Genomic DNA, 24500 nt, shown 5'->3' on the forward strand with positions numbered 1-24500 from the left:
ACAGGGTGTCATTCTCAGAGGCAAATGGAGGTTTGCGGGTGTTATGCTGAGGAAATGGCTCAGGGAACAGACATGGCCCTTGGTTCTATATGATGCTTCTGAAGTGAAAGGAAGGAATAATGACCTCACAGACTTGTCCTGATTCCTGCGTCAAGTCCGTCCAAACCTTAGAATTGTGACACCCATGATGTTTTCTTCCTCTAGTCCCATGGGGGAACTGTCATGTGCTGTTAGTTTGTGCATTAGGGGATGGATTTACTTAGCTAACCTGTCCCTGCCTTCCTTCTTTTTCTGCCCAGTGGAAAAACTGCGAGAGTGGCATTCTGTCCCCAACCCTGAATGGGCTCCAGGCCGTTTAGCCATTTCCTATTATTAGAATCTGTCACACTGGCAGGGTTTGATGTGAGAAGTCCTAACAAAAGGTCCCTATGAAAGGTATGAGTCAAAAGAGAGGAGATGTGACTTAATAAGCAGACGAGTTCATTTCACCTAATGATCAGTCGGTGCCCAAGAGAATAATCTGTTCCCTCACATCAGATTCCCTTTCCTCTGAGGAAACCGAGGTCTAAGGCTTCCTGGGTCTCTTCAAAGTGATCAGTGTCACTGTTTGGCGCATCATCAATTCTCTGTGCTAGCCTGGGTGAGAGTTGTGTCTTTGTATAAACTGTCTGCCTGACACATCCCACATGAATCATCATGTCTTAGCTTCTCCTGCCTTGCTCATCTCAGAACTGATGGCAGAAATACCACGTGACCTTCCAGGGATCACTGTCGAACTCAGGCCTCATGTACACTTCACCGGTATTCAGAAAGCCCTGAAGAGCCTGGGGTTGGGTGGACTTACACCTCTCCACATTTATGAGCACAGAAGGCCCAGATGGGGGACTACATGGCCATCCTTACACCACTGCCAATTATCCTCCCGCACCCACCTTAGAGTACCACTGCCTCAGACACCTGCAAGGGTTTGGTGCCTACAACAGGCAAGATGCCCCATAGCTGGGAGGCTTGAATACACACACATTTTCAACTCCAGAGATGAGGCTCCATGGACCCACCACTGTGGCCATACTATGCCATGTACAGCGTGGTCTGAGCACATCACTGTTTCATCCATCTTTCTGATGACATGAGACTTCCCCAGATGTGATAGACTTCACCTCTTCATGCCCAAGCTTCTCCATCTGTCAGAAGGGAGAGTGACACTTGCTCAGAGAGCTACAGTAATCAATGGGCTTACATGCACATCACTGTGGAAATGATGCCCAGGCAACCATAAACCAGAAGCGGTGGTAACCAGCATCAGTAGAGAATCTCCTATAAGTGATGGCAAATGGGACCTCCTTCACAAATCAGCCTCACCCACTCAGAGGGACAGCAGCACTTCCAGGTTCACAGGTGTTATAAACAGGCACAGCATGGGCTTGCCTGTCTCTTTTTGAAGACTGGATTCCCCCTCTACCACACCAGGCTTTAGATTCCCCAAAGACTTCCCACAACACTTTAAACACAGTAGGCCCTCAGGGAACATCTGTGGGACAGGAATTAAGCTGGGAGGTGAACAGGCACCTGAGGTACACAGCCTCTCGGGACTCCGTTTGAGGATACCTGTGAGAGCCCAGGCGCAGAAAGTGCTCGAGAACACAACTCCTCGAATCTGGCTGTGGACAAACTGAAGGCGATTCAGGTAGAGATCCCTGGGCGGGGCACTGCGGGGAGGTTAGATACACAGTAGTCCCCTTCAAATGTTCACCACAGGGCAGGCAGCAAGCTTTAACTTGCTTTCCCAACTTTCTCAACAGCTGTCATCAAATAGGGTCTGTGAGGCCTCCAGTTAAAGACCTTTGACTGAGCTACTTAGAGACAAAATTCTTGCAGTCTAGGGATTTACAGCTGACAGTTGCCCCCCAAAGCAGCAACCCACTAGGGAGAGAGAACTGGGCAATAGGTGTGGTGATCTAGGGAGAAAGTAGAAGTTCTTTCAATAACTCCAGATTAAGAAACCAGCAAAGAGGGGGAGTGACAGGAGCAGGGGACTCAGGGACCACTATGGCTCACTTCTCAGGGGTACAGTGACAAAGGCTGTCTGTCATCCAGATGCCCTGTCACTGGTTCTGGTTGGCTGTGAGGTTGTTTCTGTCAGGATGACTAAAGTATCTACTACCTCCATATCCAAATGCACAAACACAAAAACAAGGCTGTTCACTAAATGATCATAGAGAGAATAAAGTGCCACTAAATCGCCAGGGTACGCTTGACACCAGAAAAAAACAAAGAAAACAAACAAACAAACAAAAAAAAAACAACACAAAAACGGGAGATAGGACCATTAGCAGAGAGTCCCCACACTCCCTGCCAGTATATGATTTGGAAGAAAGCCTCCTCATTCAGGGGGAAATTTTTTTTTGTAGAAGCCAGGATGGTAAATTACAGACCATCTCAGGCCATCCTGGGCTTTGAGTTTCTCTGGAGCTATTCCTATCACCACCAATAGGCCACTATAGCCTACCCATACTCAGAGTGACTCTGCTCAAAAGGGAGGTATGGAACCACACTGGAAAAGCCCATTTCAAATAAGTCATTAGCTTCTTATGGATTTGGGGGGAGGGTTAATAAGGAATAGGACCAAGGAGTCCCATCTTCTGAAGAGTAAAAAAGGGGTGTTTGAAGAGTTAGGAGCAAATAGGAAGGAAAGCAGGATCTGGAAATAACAGGAACCAGCAGCCTCATCGACGGTGCTGGACATACCAAGGCCAACCAGGAAGCCCTTTGGTTGGGTCCTTTGTTGCTAGACTGGATGGGAAAATGGAGGACCCACAAGAGACCCTGGCCCTGCTTCTCCAACATTTAGATAGAGAATGTCAGCTGCCTGGGAGAAAAAAAAAGTCAAAGACAAAGAGGAGTATCTCAAACATCCTGACTTGCGTGGGGTCTCGTGTCCCAGTAAGCCATGATGGGGACCATTGTGGACAGGTGAGATAATGCATCAGATGGCTGTAGCTTTGGAGGGATCAACAGCCATCGGCACCAACATGAGAAGCCTGAGTTCTGTAGCCTGGCAAGTTTGGGCTCACCCCCGTTTAGCTATTCTGATGTATGAAGCAGACAGCTCGGGCCTGGGATGACTGTCTCCCTCAGCCCCTCTCAGGCAGGCAATGAAAGCAAGATCCACTTTGAAAATTCTCCCCCATCATGCAAACTGACATGGGCATGCTTTTCAAAAACCCACAGCCAATCTGTTGATCATTACTTATTTACAAAGGCCTTCAGGCAGAAAGTCCTGTAAAAACCATACTTGATACGGTATACACTAGCTTTTTCTGCTTATGGAAAAAAGTCCCCCCAAGGCTACCTCAAACCATCACTTTCTATTGCACATAAAATGTAGCACGTAACACTAAAGTATTTAATATATATGGTATAATATATCTACAGGAAAGGCATTTGTGTAGAAGTATGTTACCCTGGATTTGGTAATTTGATGTTTTGCTGAAGGCTACGACTTAAAAAAGCCTCCACCTCTTACAGGAGACCTGTCATCTTGGTACCCAAGAGCCAGCAGAATAAAGAAGTACCCTTAAGCAGCAAACTTTGACACAGCTTTGAAGCATATGAAAACAGTGTAACTCCTCAGAATTATTATTACTCGAGATCAAAGCAACCAGTCATACTTTACATAGCAAACAGGGACAGGGAATTTGGCTCCCAAGGTTTCACATTTTTCAGATTCCTCTTTATTTATTTATTTGCCTCTCTAAATTTAGGCAAAAGAAAGCACTCAGGCTTTTCTTTCCTTTAAATGGAGAAAACTATTAGCATTAGATAAGCCGATTACCTAAAGGTGAGTAAATAGGACTTAAATGCTAGGCTGACAACTGGCATCATAAAACCCAGGGGCTTGGCAGTTGGTGCATTTTATTCCTTCTCGTAAACTGTAAACATGCATGTAAATCAGGAGCACCCTAGCAAGGCTGCACCGGGCAGGCACCTGTGACAAGGGAGAGAGAAAGGGCCAGGTGGATCTGCCACTGGGAATCCATGTCCCCATCTGTGTCCCAGATAGGTGGACATAGGTGAGATGGGAATGCAGTGGAGAAGTGGAGAGTGGAAGAACAAATACTCCATTCCAGTAAAAAAGGAGAGGGCTCTATGTCCATGAAAGAGGAGAATAATGTTAGGGAGGAAGGTATTCTTCCAGAAGAGGAAGGGTTTAGGATGAGCAGTACATGTCTGAAGTCTCAGTCTCTTTCCTCCCTCTCTACACAATACACACACACACACACACACACACACACACACACACACACACACACACACACACACACACACACACACACACACACACACACACACACACACACACACTTTTACATACTCGTGGTCCAGGGTGACTGATCAGCAAGCCCCAAGAATCTACCTGTCTCCTTCTCTCCAGTCTTAGGATTACCCCATGAGTCTCTGTACCTGCTTCCTTCTCAGCAACCATGGGTTTTGGGTATCAAACTCACGTCTTTATGTCTGTACAGGGAAACACTCAACCCTTTGAACTATCTCCATGCCCAGAAGTCATTCCTTTTCATTAAACTATGGGAGCGTTAACATGTCTGAGAAAATGGATTGGTGGGATTGGGAGACACTCAAAGAAACAAAGGTGACAGAAGAAGAATTTGCCCAAGCAGGAACTTGTGCAGTTGTACTGAGACTGTGTTTCATTTGCTATTTATTAGATGATGTCATGGTTTAGAAAGGGGGAGGGATGAGAAGGATAAATAGACCCAGAAAGAGAGGAAGGAAGGAAGGAAGGAAGGAAGGAAAGAAGGAAGGAAGGAAGGAAGGAAGGAGGGAAAAGGGGAAGTAAGAAGAGGGAAAGGAAGAAGAGAGGGAGAGAGGGAGGGAGGGAGGGAAGGAAGGAAGGAAGGAAGGAAGGAAGGAAGGAAGGAAGGAAGGACAAGCAGTTCCATACTTAATATTGCTTTTAACCTGAGCAGAACTGGATTAGTTTTGAACTTTGCTTTGGCAAGCCCACGGATTATTAAACTTTTTTTTTCTCAGTCAAAATCAATTAACAGAAATTTGATTTCCATCGACAGGATAAAAGGAAGGTAATCTTCAGGTTCATTTTTGATTGTGATGATACATCTCACATATGGCCTTAAGTACAGAAACCAGTCCTCAGAGGGACTCCAGCAGAAAGAGTCTTGCCGCAGGCAAACTAACCACAGAGTCCCTCTGATTGGTTCCCGGCGTCATTAGTGCCACTGCTGTTTAGTAACTACACACAGACAGGACATGGTGACAGCTAAGACTTTAAAGCCTATGTATTTTTCAAACAGCTTTTCAAACTGTTTTTCGTGACAGACTTTTTTCAGCTCTATCATTAACTGCTGACAAGCTGACAGAATAAATACTCCAGCCTTTAAGAAGCCATCTAACGATCTCTCCCCTCCCCCAACAGAGATGCCTGGGAGGAAGGTCTGGGCCTGGGCTTAGGCAGGTGGGGAGGCCTGAGAAGGAGCCGGGAAGGTGACCACGCTGGGGTTGCAGGGGATCTCTTACCTCATCAGCTTCGGGGAGGAGTTGGGTGAGTTCCTCATACCCCCATTACGTTGTTTTTTTTTGGGTGACAGCGTTGGCGGCTGCTCATCTTCAACTGCAAATACAGGCAGCTTGTGAGATTATGAACAGTTTGAGGGCAGACTGGGAAACACAGGCAAGATGTCAAAGGACACACATTCAAGGCTCAGTCACTCACTAGAGTCAGGGCTGTCTTTAGAGGCCCAGTGACAAAGACAGGATGCGTTAGTGAGAGAGGCCAGCTGAGAGGAGAGTGAAGCAATATTGCTCTATGCAGCAACCCTTGGGCATGCACTGTAAACAGACTAGAACCACCTAGAAATGTGCTGGTGTAAGAGAGAATGAGAAACAGTGATTTATCTCCATATAAAAATACAGATCATTATTCTTAAGAGTTGATTTTGGTTAAGAGTTAATACTTTGCTTGGTTGAATAATCAAATGAATTTTTTTTTGTATTTTGTATTTGAGGTAGCAGATTAGCAGCTAGTCTTCTGCTTCTCCAAAGGAACCAGTAAAAATGATTCCCAATCCTTGCACCCACAGCAAGAGCCTTGAAGAGAGGCAGGGACCCCAGGCCTTGGCTGCCCAGGTCCACTCACACGGCTCACAGGCGGGAATACTAGTGCATGTGGGCTCAAGAGTCCCCAGCCCAGCTCAGCTCTCTTCCTTGCAGCTGCCACCAGGGAGAGTACATGGGGCTGGAGAAGAGCATTGGAATGAAGGAGGAGGTTGTCACTGGATGATACCTCTTAATGATGCAGTGGCCGATGGGGGATGGAGGGCAGCAGAGAGGGCCTGGAAACCATAAACTTGCTTTCCAAGTGTCTAAACCACACAGATCACTAAGCAATGTGAAGCTTTATTCACAGACAACACAACACACTGCGCTCTGCTGCTTTTGCCCAAAGAGACCCACTAATAAGCATTAGAGATGGGTTAGCCTGCACCATGCTGGTTTTTCAAGAACACTGCTGGATAATTAGCAGATACTTGCCTAGCCTGTCACCCATGGGCATGTGCAAAACAACTCTAGCCCTACTCTCCCCACCCTCACACAGTCCAGGAAACAAGTGTAATATCCAGAAGGAAATATAGGAGCCTGGGATTCTCAGAGCTGATTGTCATACGACCAGGAGGAAGTAACCTTGAAATTCAGAATGTATGGAAGTTATCTTAAAGCCAAGAAGAGAAATATTAGTAGTGACAACATCAAGAGAAGCTTGGTGTATGTTAGTATGTTTGAGCCTCTCAGTTGCCTACTATTGTCCAGAAGACCCATAACAGAACATGCACCCTACAGCATTTCTCTAAAGACCCTAAATAAACATAGGCAGTTAGGACACACAGTACCAATGGGATTCAAACAGTCTAACCGACCTCCAAATTTGCTTCAGAACGACACATTTCTTAAGCTGAGCGTCTGTCCTACTGTCAGTTTGGGGTTACCTCATTTTGACTGACCCCAAGGCACGAGGAAAACGGTGTGACAGGTGAGAGGTACAGCAGATGGAGCCAAGGCCAGAAAGGACCTGCAAACGTTCACAACCCATTCCCTCTCCCACCTGCTCCCCCTTCTCTCCCACCCTAGGCTCCACTCAGCCTGAGACCCTATCAGTCACTTAGTGCTCCAGGCTGGGGCTATGTGGCTGGGAGGATATCGCATCTTATCAGAAATGAGTATCCACAGCAAATCACACTGAGACTAAACAGCACTTAAAAGATTAAAGGAAATAAATACAAGCCACATAAATGGTATTGAAAAAAAATCACTTAGACTTGATATGCATCTCTCAGCCAGCAAACAGGCACTCTGAGTGTGACCTGAATTCATCTTCCTTTCAGAGGACAGGGGGCAGGCATCCAAAGCAATCCAAGGCAGGCTAAAGTGTGAGTGTGTGTATGTGCTCACACACATGCCTAAGTATGCTTTTACATTTTCCCACCTTAGGCTGGAGAAGGGAGTCTTACATGGATTCTCTGCATAATCCAAGGTCACTTTAATATGGACCACTGTTATACTGCAACAGGGTGACCTGGATGGTTGCTAGCACACTACTAAAGTGAATTTTTATTTCTGAGTGCATGAGTATGTTTATTGGAGGGTACAAATTGTTCCTCTCCTTTCAAAAGCTTACAGAGCAACACCCCAACAGGTTTTTGATCTAGCCTAGTCCACAGTGGCTAGCTTTACTCAAGACCACTACATGTTGCCATGAGTGTGGCCAATTATGGAGTCCCTGTTAGTCACTTTCACTGGCTTTTCTGCTGGATTCTTTGCTTAACTTTTCCTCCCCCATTAGCTCTGGGCCGCCAATAAAGCATCCTCTTGGATTAAGCATCCATATTCCTTTCACCTAGTCACTGCTGTTTGCTGGCATGGCTCTTCAGATGGGAGATCTGCAAGTTAATATGTGCTAGCCAGCTCTGGGGAGACACCTCATTGTGGAAGGAGTATTGTGCCTGCTTCTATGCAAGGCAACTATTTATTTTCATTGCGACTCTGAGAGATCATCCATCATAATCATAGTGCATTTAAACTGGGATTTGTTCACTTCAATGGAACCATGTTCAAAGCTTTATTCAGAGCCTGGAAATCTGCTCCCCGAAGAGCTGGGATGGATAATGTCCTCAGCTTAAATATATGAATGCTGTGCAATGGAGAATGTTACACATGGCTTAGGTCTCACAAGAGGAGCAGGGATAAATTCTCCTTACTAAGTAGGACATAAAACATACTTAATTATGATCCTTTCTATGGGTTCTACCAATTTCTGCATATTTAAAGAAAGCAGATCTAGAAGAACTTCTAGTCGAGCTCTAAGATAGAATTCTTGTTTCATGGCTTCTATGACTACATGAGAGAAATAAAAATAGAATAAAATTTAGTCACATTCATGAAAGACAAACACGGTGAAGTAACAAACCACTACCTCAGGAGCACACAGAGCCACAGCCTTGTATTTAACCTGCTCTGGCTAATCGCAATATACCTTCCTTGCATTTCTGCTTGCCTCTATGTGGGGTGAGCTGCACAAAGATGTGTTCCTTTAGAGAAACCTGAGTTACCAGCTTCTTTAAAATACAAACAAGTTTGGGAATCTAATGTGGAATTTTTATAGGAGGCAAACTCTCTCCAGTCTCCAAGTCCTCATAAAATTCAAGGGCTTGTTTTTGCACATCTCTAAGTATAACACTTAATGTTCTGTTGTAACTTCCCAGTGCTCTCTTGTCTAATAGGCCCCGAATCTAACAGTTTTACAGTTTGGGGAGAAGAGTCAGCGTTAGAAAAATGTCAGGCTGGTCTAATGAGGCTTCAGATCCCCTGGTTTGTGCTGGAGTTTAATTTAAACTTACAATGATGTTTTAACATGTTTGCATTTTCTTGACTAAAGAGGATTCATTATTTTAGTGACATAACCTCCAGACAATGCTCTGGGAATTGATTTAAGATGTGGCGGTAATTCCAACAGCCTTAATGCAGAACTGAACATCTGTAACAACATTTCATTCCACTTCTCATCAGCATTCTGTTTTTAAGCAAGAGCAAAGAAACATCTTCCAGAAACACTGGCCAGGGGCCTGGGCTTACTTCAAAATGATCACATAATTTACTGAAAAAATTTTTAAAGAAATCCCTGACTTTGTATTCCTCTCTAAGCTACAAATATTAGGAATGTTCCACGATGTCTTTCATAGGAGTCCTTGAAAGGGGCAATGACTATGATTTTCAGTTTGCCCAAGGAGCCTGATACCTGCATGGGATGAATCCAGCAGTCCCCTCTAGCCTGGGGCATTTCCCTCTTCCCTGTTTTCCTCATGAGATTTAGGAGGGGGTGGGGGGGATGAAGCTCTGAGATTTAAAGGTGGGTTTGTTGGCTGGGGTTAAAAAATAGCTCAAAGCAAATAAACTCAGAAAAGCAATAAAAGGCAACAACTCATAAACATGAGTCAAACAGCTATCTCCATTACGTTATTAATCACCACATCTGGAGTAACCCACATCTGCACACACTTAGCAGATCATTAGTAATGTCATATTCACACTGGAGTCACTCAGAATAAAAGGCATGCATAGTGGCTTGAACACAAAGGCATCAAGGTGAAGGGGCTTCCTACTGAAGTCAGGGCACAAGCTGCTAGTTGGAGAGTGCGTCATTGTTTTACTGATTATTGTTCGGGTTTCATTTTTATTTTTTTATGGCTTTTCTGTTTTAAATTTTGTGGCCCAAACAAGCTAAATGCATGCTGAACGCTACAGTAGTGCCCTCTCTTCTTCAACGGAGCTTATCACGTTACAGTGAAACTCTGAGGGGTGCCAGGCAATTATTCAACATTGGGACAAAGCCCAGCACTCCTTCACCTGGCTTGGGCACACGTCGAGAACTGGGAGCTGCATTGTTGTGCACAGTTGGGTCTTTGTGATAGCGTGCTCTAGCTTCAGACTTGACTGCCAAGCAATAAGGAGAGAAGAAAATTGAAATTAATCCCTAGTGAAATTGTTCATTACAAAAGTTACCAACTGGTTTTAACACTAAACACAACCATCATTTTGTATTTGAATGGTGGCTTCTCCCTCATGGCTGAAGAGGAGGGTCTTTTCTTTCTCTTTCCCTCCATTGACTTGTGAAAATGCAGAAGACAATCAATTTTCTTTGTGCAGAAATCTCCAAACATATACAGAATTCCTTTTCTCCACTACAACACACATAAACACACGCATCAAAACCAGTTTCACAGCAGGATCAGGGCTATTGGTTCCTGAGAAGTGCTACAGAGAGTCCTGCTCTAGTCTTTATCCTTCAATGTTACACTCTGCTTCTCACCCCAGACTGCTGGCTTGGTCGGCCACCTTGGTTTTGACAGCACTGCTTAACTTGATCTAAATCTAAATTCCATGCGTCAGACATTTCTCTGAGAGTGCAGTGTTGGGAATTTGGGGTACAGTTCAAAGGTAGAGTGCTTGCTTAGCATGTGCGATGTCCTGGGTTCTGTCCCCAGCACCACCTGCTCAACAAAAATGACAAAAAGAGAAAGAATATAATGTTATGTGTCATATTTCTCTGTGGCAAAGGTGAAACGCAGGTACTTTACAGAGGGGTCATGTTCGCTATGTAACTGCTGCCTGGCTATCAGGAAGGATAAGCAGTGAACGTGCAATTTCTGGGGTACAGAGTAACAACAGTGTGCCTCCTAGCTTTTCCTCCAAGACAACCATGCAATCCCTATAACATCGTCATTCTGCAATAAGATTCACCATGGTGGACAGAAACTCCTTGCCTGACTGAGTTCCCTGTAATATAACTGGCTGCTTTCCAGCAAGGAGTCTGGACAAATTAATGCTTGGGTCTTACAATGTGGACCCAAGAAGAAAATGGATCCTAAATTACAGAAGGATGCTTCACTCTGGCAGCCTGTCATATGCTTAGGCCTGGCAATTGGGTGGGGGAGTTTCCTTAAGAAATGAGAGAAAGGCAAATAAATCCCAGACAGATAACCCACAGTGTCAGTTGGGTACCATGATACAGAATGAAGCCTGTAGGTCGGAATGGTCATAAGCCCATCAGAGGGACTGAGTATGGCTAAGATATGCACACCAAGAAGAGCAGTGGATGTCAGAGCACAGGGGACTGAGACATCATCCTTGGAATGAGAACATCTGGCCTGACAATCAGAGGCTGCATCACCAAGAGCTCTTCGAGGGACTCCTATTAAAATCACTCTAAGAAAGTAGTTGGGAAAGATCGTGCCAAATATTAATATACAAATAATGGAAAGATGAAGGATGTCACCCCACAACCATCCTGTCTCCAGCATACAAAACTCTCTAACACTGAACGGCCACATCTTCCTTTACATTATCCAGCTGGGCAATCTCACAACCTGTAGCTGAAAAAATAGGAAACAGATTTATTTGGAAAACTCGGAGGGTGTAGGTTATTAAAGGAATCTGTCATTATATAAAATGAAAATAGGAGGTTGCCCTGCACTAATGGGCACCGGGAACACCCGCCCAATGGAGAGCTGGGAGGGCAGAGAGGGAGGGTTTGTTGGTGCTTTTCCATTTCTGGCTTTTGTGGTGCTAATAGAAGAATGGGAAGGGAGACTTTAAGGAACAATAGGTTACGTAGAAGTTAATCACAGGGTATACTGCTGGCTCTATTCAGTGCCTAAGAAACCTGAATTGTGTAAGTTTGAGTCCATCAATATAGAGTAATGGAGAAATTCAGCTCCTACATGGAAGAGAGAGAACAAAAATACTACATGAATATGTTAACAGAATCCATGTGGCCTTCACTGTAATCTCCTTATATAAACAGGAATAAAGGCTCCTCCAGAATAAAACTGGAAAGACTGTGCATCTACGGTACCCACACGTCCCATCACGGTCTCTCAAACAACAATTCCTGTGCATTGTTTGCATCCTGGTAGGAGAGCACGTTCCTCGGAGAGCCTTGTATCTAGAATCTCAGCTCATATATCTTCCCTGAACTCTGACCCTGTGATAATTATTTGCCTGTCACTCTGCCCTGTTCAGCATTCAGTAGAAAATTCCTTTCAGAGATCTGGTTGTCTTTTCTTTCTTGTATTCTGTCTCTGTGCCTCAAGTACAAAGAAACCTCAGGTAAAGATCACTAGGTATTAGCTTCTCAACAATAAGACTCAGACGGGGTCAATGGAGTTGGAGGAGGAAGCACACGATTGAAATGAGAAACACAAGAATATCCCTGAGTGACTTCAGAGGAGCCTGAAAAGGCTCCAGGAGGAAGAGGACTGCTTTTGGTTTGTTCGAGTAAAACTGGGCCAGGACTTGCACAGAGCACAACAAAAACAGTTCAGTGCCAGTGCCCTATCCTCCCCTCTCCTCAAGCTAACCAGATGCAGAGGCTTGCAGGTCAAAGGTAGGTTCCGTTCAGCTTGTAGCCCTAGTGTGTGATTGTAGCCCTAGTATGTGATGTTTGTGTTTGTCATTTAGGGTACAATGAAGGCTGTTCAGGTGCTGGCACCAGCCCGGCCTTCTTTTTGGCTCTCTCCTGTTTAGGGTCAACAAACAGTGGCCTGCCATGTATTTTTGTACAGCCCACAATTGTTAAATGATTGGAGAAAATACTATAAGGATAATATTTCCTAAAATATTAAGAAGATGTTAGCTAGCCATGGCAGGGTATGTGGCCTGTAATCTCAGCACTTGAAAGGCTGAGGCAGGAGGGTTGTGGGTTTGAGGCAAGCCTGGACTCCATGGAGAGTTTCAAGAACAAAACAAAACAAAATCCCAATATTTGTACCTATAAATGAAATTGCATGTGACCAGAGCCACTGTTATTTGTTTACCCATTGTCCATAGCTCCTCTCCCTCTATAACAGTGTTGAGTAACTTCATACTTCATTAGAGCCCATATGGCCTACGAAGCTTGAGGTATTAGCTAACTGACCCTTGGCAGAAAACCTGTGTCAATGCCTGCAGTGGTCCCTCAGCACATCTGCCCAGTTTCCTACCTTTCCAAAGGACACTGCCTATCCCACCTGCCCAAACAGACAAGCAATACAATAGGAGTCAGGGTCTATTTGAAGCACACAGTCAGGGACTTGGGGACAGATAGAGGTCGTTTAGTGACACTAATGTCCCTGCTGTGGGCCCTGCTGGTTCCCTCATATATGGAGGACTTGAGTCAGATAAGTTCCACCTTTTTCAATCAAGCTAACTTAGATTCATCCACCGGGTACTCTGAATGTCAAGGCAAAAGCCTGTCTACTGTGAGTAATTCCTTGAAGCTGTCAGTATGTGCTGTTGGTCCACCCTGTGAGAGCCCGGACAAGACAACAGATTAACCATTAGAGTAGATATGTTGAAAATATACAGCTTCAACCTTTCCCCGGCTAGCTCAGAGCGATATACAGATGATTATTTCAACCGTCAGCTGCCGCATAGATTTAAACCCCTGCACAGTAACTCCTGGATTCATCTGCCCCTTGTCAAACTGGCATAGCGTTAGTTGGAGGATACATGGTGTGGCAGTTTCACTGCGAATCCAGAATGATCCAGACGGCTGCTGTCTCTTTGTTAACAGGAAGCCAAACTGATGAGTTTGTAATGTGTTTCTTATCAAAGGTAGTTTCAGAGAAGAAAATGCACCCCATCAGTTTGGCAAGTATTTCATAGAGGCCAGATTATGAGCTTTAATCAGAGCATCTCCCTTATTTTCTTGAAGAAATAGACAAGCCAACATCCATCCCATTAAAATCATTTCATGCCAATGAATCATGTATTTATGAATTTATAATTATCCTTGATTCTCTCCCTCCTGCCGCATCCTCAATAAAATCGTCAGCTAGAACCTACAGAGCAATGGTGCTTAATATATGAGCATCCTTATCTATTTATTTTAAGGTTAGTGTTGATGTTTTTGAGCTGTGTGTCTGAAATCATCATTGCAAACGGGGGGATTGCAATTCTCAGCTCACACATTTAACAAAGACTCAGTGAAATGAAATGGAATGTGTGCTACCCAGGAATAGACTTCCTTCTGGCATGGCTTATTATCATGTAGGTTTGTCTTTACCATGGATCACACCAGGGCTCTCTTATACTTTCATGAGGAAAATCCCCATTCCCTTAAGATGCCAGACACTGCTCTTGGCACACTGCAGGGGTTCGCATGGGTGGCCAAAGCCCCTAGCTCTCTGCTGGCCACTTCTGTTCTCATTCCTGTTGAACAACATGGCTAAACACTGGCATGAAACCATTGTTTATTAGGTCATCCTTTGAAAGGATGAGGTTTTCTTCATCATGGATCTTCCTCCATTTTAAAGACATGATTTGATATTCTTGACTCCTAAGATTTCAGATATGCTCTTAGACAGGCCCATCCTGCCCATTTCTCAGGGCATTCCAGGTACTGTTTCTACCATCCCACGGAACGATACTAGACTTAACCAGTGGATTATTTCTTTGTATCACTTCACACTGTGTGCATGAGATTGCTAAGGACAGCCCTGGCAACACAGGCTCCCTCCCGGATTTACAAATTGTCAGATATTCAAAGGAGTGGAGAAAGGACCATGCTGCTAGTAACCTGAGACTTGCACCTGCCCAGGGTGAGAAACAGAAAAGAGAGATGGAGTCAGGCCTCCTGCGGATGTCACCGAAAGCCCACATCAGCCTCTCCCAGTTACCATTACACTGGCTTACATTTTCACTTCAGGTTCCCGAGCTCCTATTAACTTGTGTGTTTTGACTGGTATCTCACCTTCTTTCTGTTTTTCCCCTCCCCCTAAACAGCTTCAAATTAACATGACTGGCAGAAAATGTCAATCATACTTTCATTTCTGTTTTCACTTTGCTGTTTATGTTTTTAAAATTAATATTTGCCTCACTGATTCTGCCTTCTAAAGACGAGCCTAGAATCCAACTGTGTCTACATGAAGTTGTTTCCTAAACCATATATTATACAAATAAGGTTCATTAATATTACCATTATCAGCTCATCCATAAACACCCTATCTGCCATGGAGTCCATTGTGTCAAGAGCTCCTAGAATCCTAATATGTATTCCAAGTGGCTACACGATATTTCTCTGAAACTCAGATAAAGGGAAAATGCATGGATTTTTTAGTACAATCCAGGTACCCAGTGAAGAATGTCCTGACAGACCCTTTAGAAATATGGTATGTCTTTAACCTTGGGAGGCAAGGAACAGTTGGGATTGTGATTTTACACTAAACACAACATTTAGTATGTTTCTTAAGGACATACTCACCTTCTAAGGACACTACTGAACGATCAAATCATAGTCCATTTCTACTACAATTTACGGTCAGGATACATCCTGTGCAGCATTGTACAAAATGCAAGCACACTGTGAGGTCAAGGTGTGGGATGCAGAGGCAGGGCTTAAAAGGTTGCAGGGTGTTCTTGTCCCTTCTTCTTTTGGTTCAAGACCACACTAAAATCAAAGCCAGAACCAAAGCCTGGATCTGTCCACAGTAATTCAGATCATTAGAGCATGAGGATAGGGGATCTTAGAGTTAAGTCATTTGCCTGAGTGTGTGTGTGTGTGTGTGTGTGTGTGTGTGTGTGTATGTGTGTGTGTGTGTACTTATGCACATATGTAGAAGCCAGAGGTCAACATCAGATGCCTTTCTCTGTCTCTCTCACTTTATTTTTTAAGACAGAGTCTCTCAGTGATCCTGGGGTTCAGTGACATGGCTAGACTAAGCTGGCCATCAAGTTCCAGGGACTCTCCTGTTTCTGCAACTCCAATCCTGGGATTCCAGGTCCACATTGCCATACCCAATTTCTAATGTAGGTGCTAGGGGTTGAGCTTTGGTCCTCAAGCTCGCACGGCTCTACTCTACTTACTGAGCCCTCTGAGCCTCTTTGGAGCTCAGAGAAGTTCTCTGAGAAGGATCTCAGCATTGTAAGGCCTACTGTCTTCCTAATCTAGGGAATTTTGTAGAGGGACAATTGTTCAGTTAGAAAATGACCCATAAAACCAAGGGTTTCTAACTACAATTTAAAACCTTTCAGGAGGCCAGGTGCTCATCCTAGGAAAGTCTCTTTTTCATAGGCCAAGGGCTCAGCAACTGGACTAATACTGCACCGCTGAACACAGAGTCCCTAGTGCAGGGTAGGTGGTCCACATTGGCATTTCTTTAAATGCAACATCCCCAAGACGGCATTCTTAGGGCGTGATCTGTCTCCAAATATCAGCTGGTGCTGCTTGGCAAGAGAGGTAGAGTTATTCACAAAGACCTGAAGTCACCCTCCTGGGTCCAAACTATACATTTGGAGGCTTATAAAACTTCAGTTGGCTCTCTTATGCAATGTGAAAGTCCCAAGTCCATCCTAGAGACATTCTGAGAATGGACAGAAAGTGTGAAAAGTCCATTGACTAGTTCTCTTGTTGAACTCTTACTAAACCTGTCATTGTTTTCCTGGCTTGAGGGATAACTTGGAAGTCTGTTAGGAGACCCTGTACATTGCAAGTCTATTGTCTTTCAATGGCACAGCCCTCTGTTTACATGGGCTTGCACTCTCTTTCTGCCTCCCTCAAGCAACTAATCCCTCGTCCCAGTGGGAAGAGGAGGTGGGCGCTCCCTACCTCCCCCTCCTGCGTATCATCACATTCCTCCATCACCTTTGAACCACGCTTGTGTGGCTCCAGTGAACTGTTCAGACCAAATAATGAGGTTTGCCAAGTGTCATAAAACAAAGCAAGCCAGAAAACCTTTAAGTGGGCTCAATTGGAGGAGGCTGCGACAAATGAAACTCAGATGGAAACGTGGAGAAACCCCACTGTTCCCTCTAAATTACAGGAAATTTGTGCTGCCTGACTGTGAGGGGCAGTAGACTTCTGGTGGGAGGTCGTGGGATGGACTGCGATGGCAGGACAGGCAAATTATGGAATAGCGGACTTGCTGTCTCCTTCCCATTGTATCTTCTAGGTCTACTCAGCCTTCAAGGGACATATCCCTCCATGAGGGAGTATCTGTCTGTCTTTACACCTTTCGTGGCCCTTCTCATATTAGACCCTGTCACCTCCTTATTTAGTTCCATTATCAATTTGTTTCCTCTTGTAACATGTCCTGCTTCCCAACTAGACTTTGAAGTTCCTCTAATGTCATTCATATGTCTCTGAATCTCTCACAGGCTCGAGCCCCTGGTAAAGTTCACTAGTAAATTGATCCTAGTGGCTAGAGCCAGCATGGCAGAGTGAAGGGAACAAGCTCATGGTCAGGAGCCCTGGCTTCTTTTCCAAGGCCTAGATCTCAAGCGTGGCATCCGCAACACACTTCCCTCCTACGGGATTGCAGTTCATTAAATGTAATACATTCCCAGCTCTGCTTAGTGATGATTTGAGCTGAATGCTGTCTCCTCTTATGTGGGAAATATCACTGGAGTTAGCCGTGGACTAAAGGCCACATAATTAGCCAGCCACAAATAACTCTCAAACACTTCCTACCAAGACTCAACCTACATTGTCAACAAAAAGGAAAATGAACACTATTGTCCCAAGGAAAAATCTGATTTGCCTTGGTAATTAAAGAGTCCTGGCTTCCAAGGAAATGAACCTGGGAACTTTGTAGAATACCAATGCTTGTGTCTCATGCCTGTCTATTCAACTAAAACCTTGGGATACAGTTCAAGAGTAGAACAATTGTCTAGCAAGCTCAAGTTCCTAGGTTCAGTACCAAGCACTGCCCAATAAATAAATAAAATACCAAATTTGTGATAAAAGCAAATAAAACTCAGGGTATGGCTTTTTCTTGTACTTTTCTTTTAAACAATCTTTAAAAAGACATCCACTACGAGAACCACAAGTTTAGATGGAGAAATATGACAGCTTCATCAAAAAAATATAATACACAAATTATATAAAATAGCAATACAAAAATGTATGATGATGTCACATCAGAACTCAATAAACATCCCCAGCAAAAAGTGATACAGAGTGGGATATTCAGGGGGAAAGATTGGAGACACGAATGGGATGGGAAGAAATACTGGCCAACTCTCCTGTGTGACCCAGGATGAGGTCACACAGCCCACTGGAATAAATGTATAGAGTGGAAATGATTTGAGCAGACAGCAGGCTAGGCAAAGGCAACAGCTCCAGTAGAGCAAAGGGATGGAACATGCTAGTGTAAGGATTCTAAGAAAATCAGTGTGAAGAGAGCAGCCACAGCTCAGGAGACATGCACACACCCCTAGAAAGCCTCACATCCCCAAATACGGACTTTAAACAACCTCTGGGCAACTCAGGTCATCTTAAAGCTTCCTTTCTTTGATTCTAACTGCTGAGACTGACAGTGAATGGAATATAAAGACACTGGAGAAATCTACAGAGACCTACTCAACTCAGCCCACTTTCCTTCGGGCTGCTTTGGGTTGGTTACCGGGTCCAAGATAAGATATATATAAATGCATGCAGCCTGAATGCAGAGGTCTGAGTCCACAATGGACATTTCATTTGGTCTGGATGAGGAGAACTGACAGCAAGATAAAGATACCAGCTAAAGACACTGAACCACTTGGAGAAGGGTCCTGGGGGTTCCAGGGAGCTGACTCTTTACAGAGTGGTCAAGCTAAGCTTGACTCTGAGATGGTTATTTCCTGAGTTTCTTTGAGTTGATCCTGCCATCTGGGAAGGGGTCTGAAAGAGAGGCCAATAGGGGCCAGCTTTTAGTGAAGACTAATGACAATTATTTTTTCAAGACTACCTGGCAACAAAAGTGGTTGTTGAAAGTAGAATCATGCGCAGGGAAATGCTTCCCCAGCCTTCTGCTGTGTGGTTTGGTCTGATCAATAACACTTTGTGGTAGTCTCTGTCAAAGCCAAAAGAGAAGTCAAAGACGACTGTGCAGCACGGCTAACACCCCTGGCCCCATGCCTGCAGTTCTAAAACTCAGCAGAAATGTCCTAATGGACACTCCAGATTTAAAATGACTCATTTACAAAATAAGCGAAGTGTATGTCTCCCAACTTTCTAATGGGTAGAACAATGGAAAAAATAGGCAAATTAATCATTCTAGGAAACATTTGAATTTTCCCTTTCTATAACCTCAATGAAATGCCTGCACCCTAAAAAGGTCAATTGTAGAGGTATTGTTGGTGTTGCTGGTGTTGGTGGTGTCATTGTTGTTGTTGGTGTTGGTGTTCTTGGTGGTGGTGTTGTTTTTGAGATGTAGCTATGGTTTAAATAATAAATTGAAAAGTAGGATCTGCATATGAATAAAAGAATTAAAAAGTTGTTGCTTTATTTGTGTTTTCTAAAAAGTATTCATGATTTACTTTTTTCAGTCATGTTTGACTCATTGATAATGTCCAGGTTGAAAAACTAATCAACTTCCGTATAAATTTTACTAAAATCCAAAACAAGAAGTTAAAATAAACCCTTATCCAGGATTTAGGTCTGGTCCCAGAGAGAAGAGCCTCATTCAATGGATTCTAAAAGTACCAAGTTACAATTATTTTAATGGAATATTAATCTAGCACATTGATTAAATTTATAAATACACCTTCCCATTGTGGTGTAGACTGCGGGAATTAATCTGTATAAATCAGTACATAGGCATTCCACAGGACAGTGTGGTGTAGGTAAGACAATTTGAGGGTGAATCTGGTTTTTGTGTTTTTATCTTTTAAAAATATAGTGAATGCTTATATAACTGGAACTCTCTCCAAGGAAGAATTATACCAGGCAAATTGAATTTAAAAGGAATATTGTAAGTTGAGAGATGTTTTCTTAATGGAGGTATATCTCTTTCCAAAAGCTTCAGTTATTCATCTCAGAGAAATAAAGGAGAGAACCAAAAGGAAGAAAAGGCAGGAATCAAATGAAACAGGAGGATACTTAGATGCCAACTGGGGAGTGTTTCATTTGTAGGGCGACAGCGCCACCTTCTGGTCACCCTGCATCTCAAGCGCCTCTGATTTGAGGCCATCTATCTCCCAATCTAAGCATAAATGTAGAGTTGTACAGCTGTATTTCTCCAATGCTGTTAAATGTAAGAATTTTATTGCCCATCAGCAGATTTCTAGCACACTGGTTGAAGTTTAATAATCTTCTATTACCTGACATATGGGTTACATAAAAACTCAGCATGCTAATTGTTGACAAACCAATTCTAATATACAAAGCATTGTAAGTCACCCAGTAAATACCCAAATACATCAACAGAAAGAGTTCCTTTTTGTTCTAACAGTGTGCTATTAATACAGCAACTTGATCTCTTAACACGAGACTCATGTTCATGCATTTCAATGAAAAAAAAGGGGGGGACAAGGCATTCCCCTTATTGAGACCCTCTCCTTAATTTAGAACTGAGAATGAAAGGGCATGTCCCCCCTTTTGGAGAACAGGTACCTTGACCACAATGCTATTTAGGAAATTTGTTCATATAGCAAAGCCTGACTTATACATACCGAAGATTACATCTATAAGATGCTATATTTGTTTTACACGGCAATAAGGAAGTTGTGGAGAATATATGTCACCGAATCTATGGACAGAGAAACACTACCTGTCATGTTTGAGGGGGAAAAAAAGATCACACAGACGTGATAGCAAAGGAACACAATAAAGAGAAGAAACTGTAATGCGATAGTGTGTCTGATTATATCTGCAAAGGAAACTGTGAAATAAATTAACACCCAAGTGCCCATGAGATGGGATGGTGGTTCCACTGCCAGCGATCGTTATGCATCAGGGAAGGCTGGTGCTCTGTAATAAGAGAGCTAAAGTGCAGGCTGTGAATCTGGTGGTGATAACTAATGGCCACACTACTTAAGACCACGATTGCATCTCTAACAGGGTGTGGGGGGTGGAGTAAGAATAACAAAAGAGTCTGAAGGAGCAAGGACCAAAGAGTACAACAGGATTTGTATTTTCACTTGGAAAAATAAACCCCAAATGGGATCAAAGGGCCCCAGGAAATGAAAAATGACAATTCCCATGTCTTGCTAATCTGATCTGCAGCCAAAATATCATGTGATAACTAACTGTGTGGGACTTCAGGGGAGGGACAGCTGGGGAAGGAGAGAAATACCATAGTGCATTCAGCTGAGCGAAACACACTCTAATTTTAAAACGTTGTTTAGATTTAATCTCTGTCCACAACAAAATAGCTCAGGCAATAACCAAAAGGGTGTTTCTAAGGACATCATAAGCAACTGTGTAAAATCTCCTCACATTCAGTTCTTCTAGTCATCCAGGTCAGGAATGTGGGTAAAGAGAATCAAGGATTAGCATGACTTGATCTAAGCCACTCCCACTGGCTACACAGGGAGTTTGGCCAGGAAGATCATGAACACAGGCCAAGGGTGGCATTTGTCTATCATTTGCCCTAGAGATACATGGTTGCCAGTTGAGTTCTCAGCAGAGGATGAAGGCCTAGGGGAATTCAGGGAGGGAGGAGTTCTGAACTCTCAAGATTTAAGCTGTGTGTTGACTCTGCTTAGCCAGTGCGTTAAGTCAGAAAGGTAGTCTTGGCAACTGGCTGGGGCCTGGGTGATTACAGGTGCAAGTTAGGGTTAGGAGTAAGTTCAAATCTACTAAGAATAATAGGTAGATAAGAACAGCATATTTGGGTTAGAAACCTGAACTCTGGATTCAAAGGACAACAGAGTGACATCATCAAGGAAGTAGTGAAAACCTTGCCTTTCCAATATACAACTCTACCTGCAAAAAACGCAGGTAACCCAATGACACAAGGAAGGCAGACAACAGCACTGTGAGATCAAGCACAAAGTCCAAACACAGCATGACTGCCTGCAGAGGGAATCAGAGAAACACATCTCCTTCACTGCAACAGAGCGCAGTTCTAGAATGAGAAGAGTTGTCCAGCAGTCTAAGGAACTAGCTATTCAGGCACAAATACCTTGTTCGAGACATGCGGAAACATGGAGAAGCATATGCTCAATAAACCATGAAAACACACTCTAGACAGAGTTTCCATGCCAGTTCCTAAAGTGGCTGCTGAAGTCCTACTATGTTCTTGACTACTATGTGCAGTGTGCCCAGAGTTCACGGATAGGGCAGTAGTTCCTGTGAGTTGGTACTATTTGCTTCTGTAAAAACTCTTCATGGAAGCTACCCTGCTTGGGGTTAACCTGGACAGCTACAGACTTTCAGAGGAGACTCACTGATTCTGACTGGAGGTTTGGGCATAACCAGCCAAGATGGCTTCCCAGAGTTGGCACTACTTAAAAACTGAACCACGAAAGCAGAGTCAGCAAATGTTCTCCTCAACAAGTTAGATGGTAAACATTTTGGTTTACAGGGGCCAAATCTCTCTGTTGGAACCCTTCTCTTTCGCTGTGAATCTCAAATGTAGCCAGGGACAATGGGCAAATGAATGAGTATGAGGTCATCAGAGTCACACTTCATTTGGAAAAGCAGACCAAGGGCCAGATTCGCCCAGCTGAGCCTCACTTTACTGATAGGTAGGCTTTAACTACCTTGAAGAGGCCAGGGAAAGAATAAGGCACAGGGAAATGTTACGGCAATGCGTAAGTCAGAAATACTGCTTTGGACGATACCTAGCAAACACTTATGTGAAAAAAGCAACTCTGGGAGCTCTTTGAGACTAAACTGTGAAGGAGTTTCAATGCCATGGTGAGATGGGAAAGCTAGAGATCATCCCAATGTGACAGATTGTCAAGAAAGTCACCAAAAGATCTTTTAGTTAGGTGTGGTGACTCAGACCTATAATCACAGCACCCCAAAGACCAAGAAGGTGGGGTGAGATGTTGCTAAAACTACAAGGTCAACCTGAGCTACATAGTAAGTTTTAGCACCCAAAAGAACCAACCAAAGTTCATCTTCTCGTCTTTGAAGCAAAATAACAATAATAATGAGTTTGTACTTCAAAATAATATAACTAGGGGATAGATATTTATATCAGGGCTACAACACTTGACGAGCGTAAGTTAGGCTCTGGTTCAATTCTACATATGGCAAAAACATAAATTAATAAACATTATATTATAGTATTCTACCCAAACCAGTAGTGGGCTGGGGCAAGCAGGACTTTCGGAGGAAAGCAGTGGTAGATCAAGCAAATAAGGCTGAGCCCCTGAAGTTGTTAGCTCTCATCGCCCCCTAACCATGACAAGAGTTTTGAAATATGGCCCAGAGTTCAAACCACCTATTAATAGAATAGATAAGAGGGCAAGAGTGCATGGCTATTAATTCAACGACTAGTCCTGTCCTTCTGTCAGATGCACTCAAAGGGAACAATAGTAAGGCACAGGTAAGGAGCCTGGGTTAGCTTGGCCTGCTCATAGAACTAATGTCCCTACCAAGAAAGTCACCACGGAACAATGCAAGACACTCAGAGAAAGTTACAGGAGCCTCTATACGAAGCATAAACACAACTGTATGGAAGTCAAGAAACATCATGAAAATGAACGCTTCACTTCACCTCTGATTTGCTTCCCAGGCTTCCAATCATCTTCCAAGAACACACTGAACCCGCTGATTTTCCAGGTCTCCCCCTTAGAGGTGGAAAAGCCACAAAGGCAGGGCTCTAGTATGACCAGGGATGATGAGACACTGAGTCACATCTTCCTGAACATTCAAATGCCCAAGAATTCCCTGCAAGAATCCCTGTGGCATGCTAACACTGTATCTGTCATACCCACACCTTCCAGTTTAAAAAGTGCTCTTGGTCTAAAGATGGGTATCCCTGTTTGGCCCCTTCACACTTCCACAAATTATGTTCCTGAACACTGAGAAGACACAAATAAGGCACAGCAAGCATGACTGGGAAGGACCGCTGGGATAGTAGGTGGCTGCCATTCATTACATAAATTCATTACCCCACCATTTGTCTGGTGCAGCTACTGATAACCTTCAAGACACTGTGATTCAGATAACCACATGATGTAGGGGCACTTTCTCCGCCTAGTCTTCCTCAGGGGAGACAAAAAAGAGGAGAGCTTTTAGAATAAGCTTGTCGCAAAGAGCAGTCTTCCCGGCTCTCTCAATCTCTAGCCCTACCCCCTCCCCAAGAGGTTGAGGCTTCACAACCCAAGAACAATATCGATAAGGCACAATCTTTCCATATTCAAATAGTCTGTCTTTTCTCCTAGGAGGATTTATTAGGACACTGGCAGGCAGACCTCAGCACTTTGGAAGGATTTATGCTGGTGAAAGTTGAAATAAAAAAAAAAACAAAACAAAAAATTTTAGGTTTTATTTCAAAGAGAAAAATAAAGAGAATCATAATTCCAGGGTTTCAAGGGACCTTAGAGAGAACATCTTTCATTTCCCTTACTTTACACAAATTTGTCAAAATTTCATTCACATGTTCAAGATGGAAAGCAACTTTCTAGGGAGAGTGTAGCTGCCTCTTACAGCTTCTGTTAGCTTATTTCTGTTGAGGCTAGGATTCCTTGATCTGGAAATTAAATAAATTGATTCT

At 43.7% G+C, this 24500-nt stretch overlaps 1 protein-coding gene across 32 annotated transcripts in view; it reads right to left on the reverse strand.

Annotated features, from left to right (window-relative positions):
• The window catches only part of Kcnma1 (potassium calcium-activated channel subfamily M alpha 1), a 688790-nt gene that overhangs the window by 77053 nt on the left and 587237 nt on the right, over positions 1 to 24500 (reverse strand). For 27 of the 32 annotated variants that reach the window (XM_005083504.4, XM_005083494.4, XM_013123140.3 and 24 more), the window contains one exon: positions 5557 to 5650. In XM_005083504.4, the coding sequence (XP_005083561.1) occupies positions 5557 to 5650 (94 nt within the window). Of the gene's footprint in view, positions 1 to 5556; positions 5651 to 9936; positions 10024 to 24500 lie in introns of all 32 variants that reach the window. The other 5 variants (XM_040735916.1, XM_040735931.1, XM_005083509.4 and 2 more) reach the window with 1 other exon arrangement.

The sequence above is a fragment of the Mesocricetus auratus genome, unplaced genomic scaffold (genome assembly GCF_017639785.1).
Source record: "Mesocricetus auratus isolate SY011 unplaced genomic scaffold, BCM_Maur_2.0 Super-Scaffold_100053, whole genome shotgun sequence".
Lineage (NCBI taxonomy): Eukaryota > Metazoa > Chordata > Mammalia > Rodentia > Cricetidae > Mesocricetus > Mesocricetus auratus.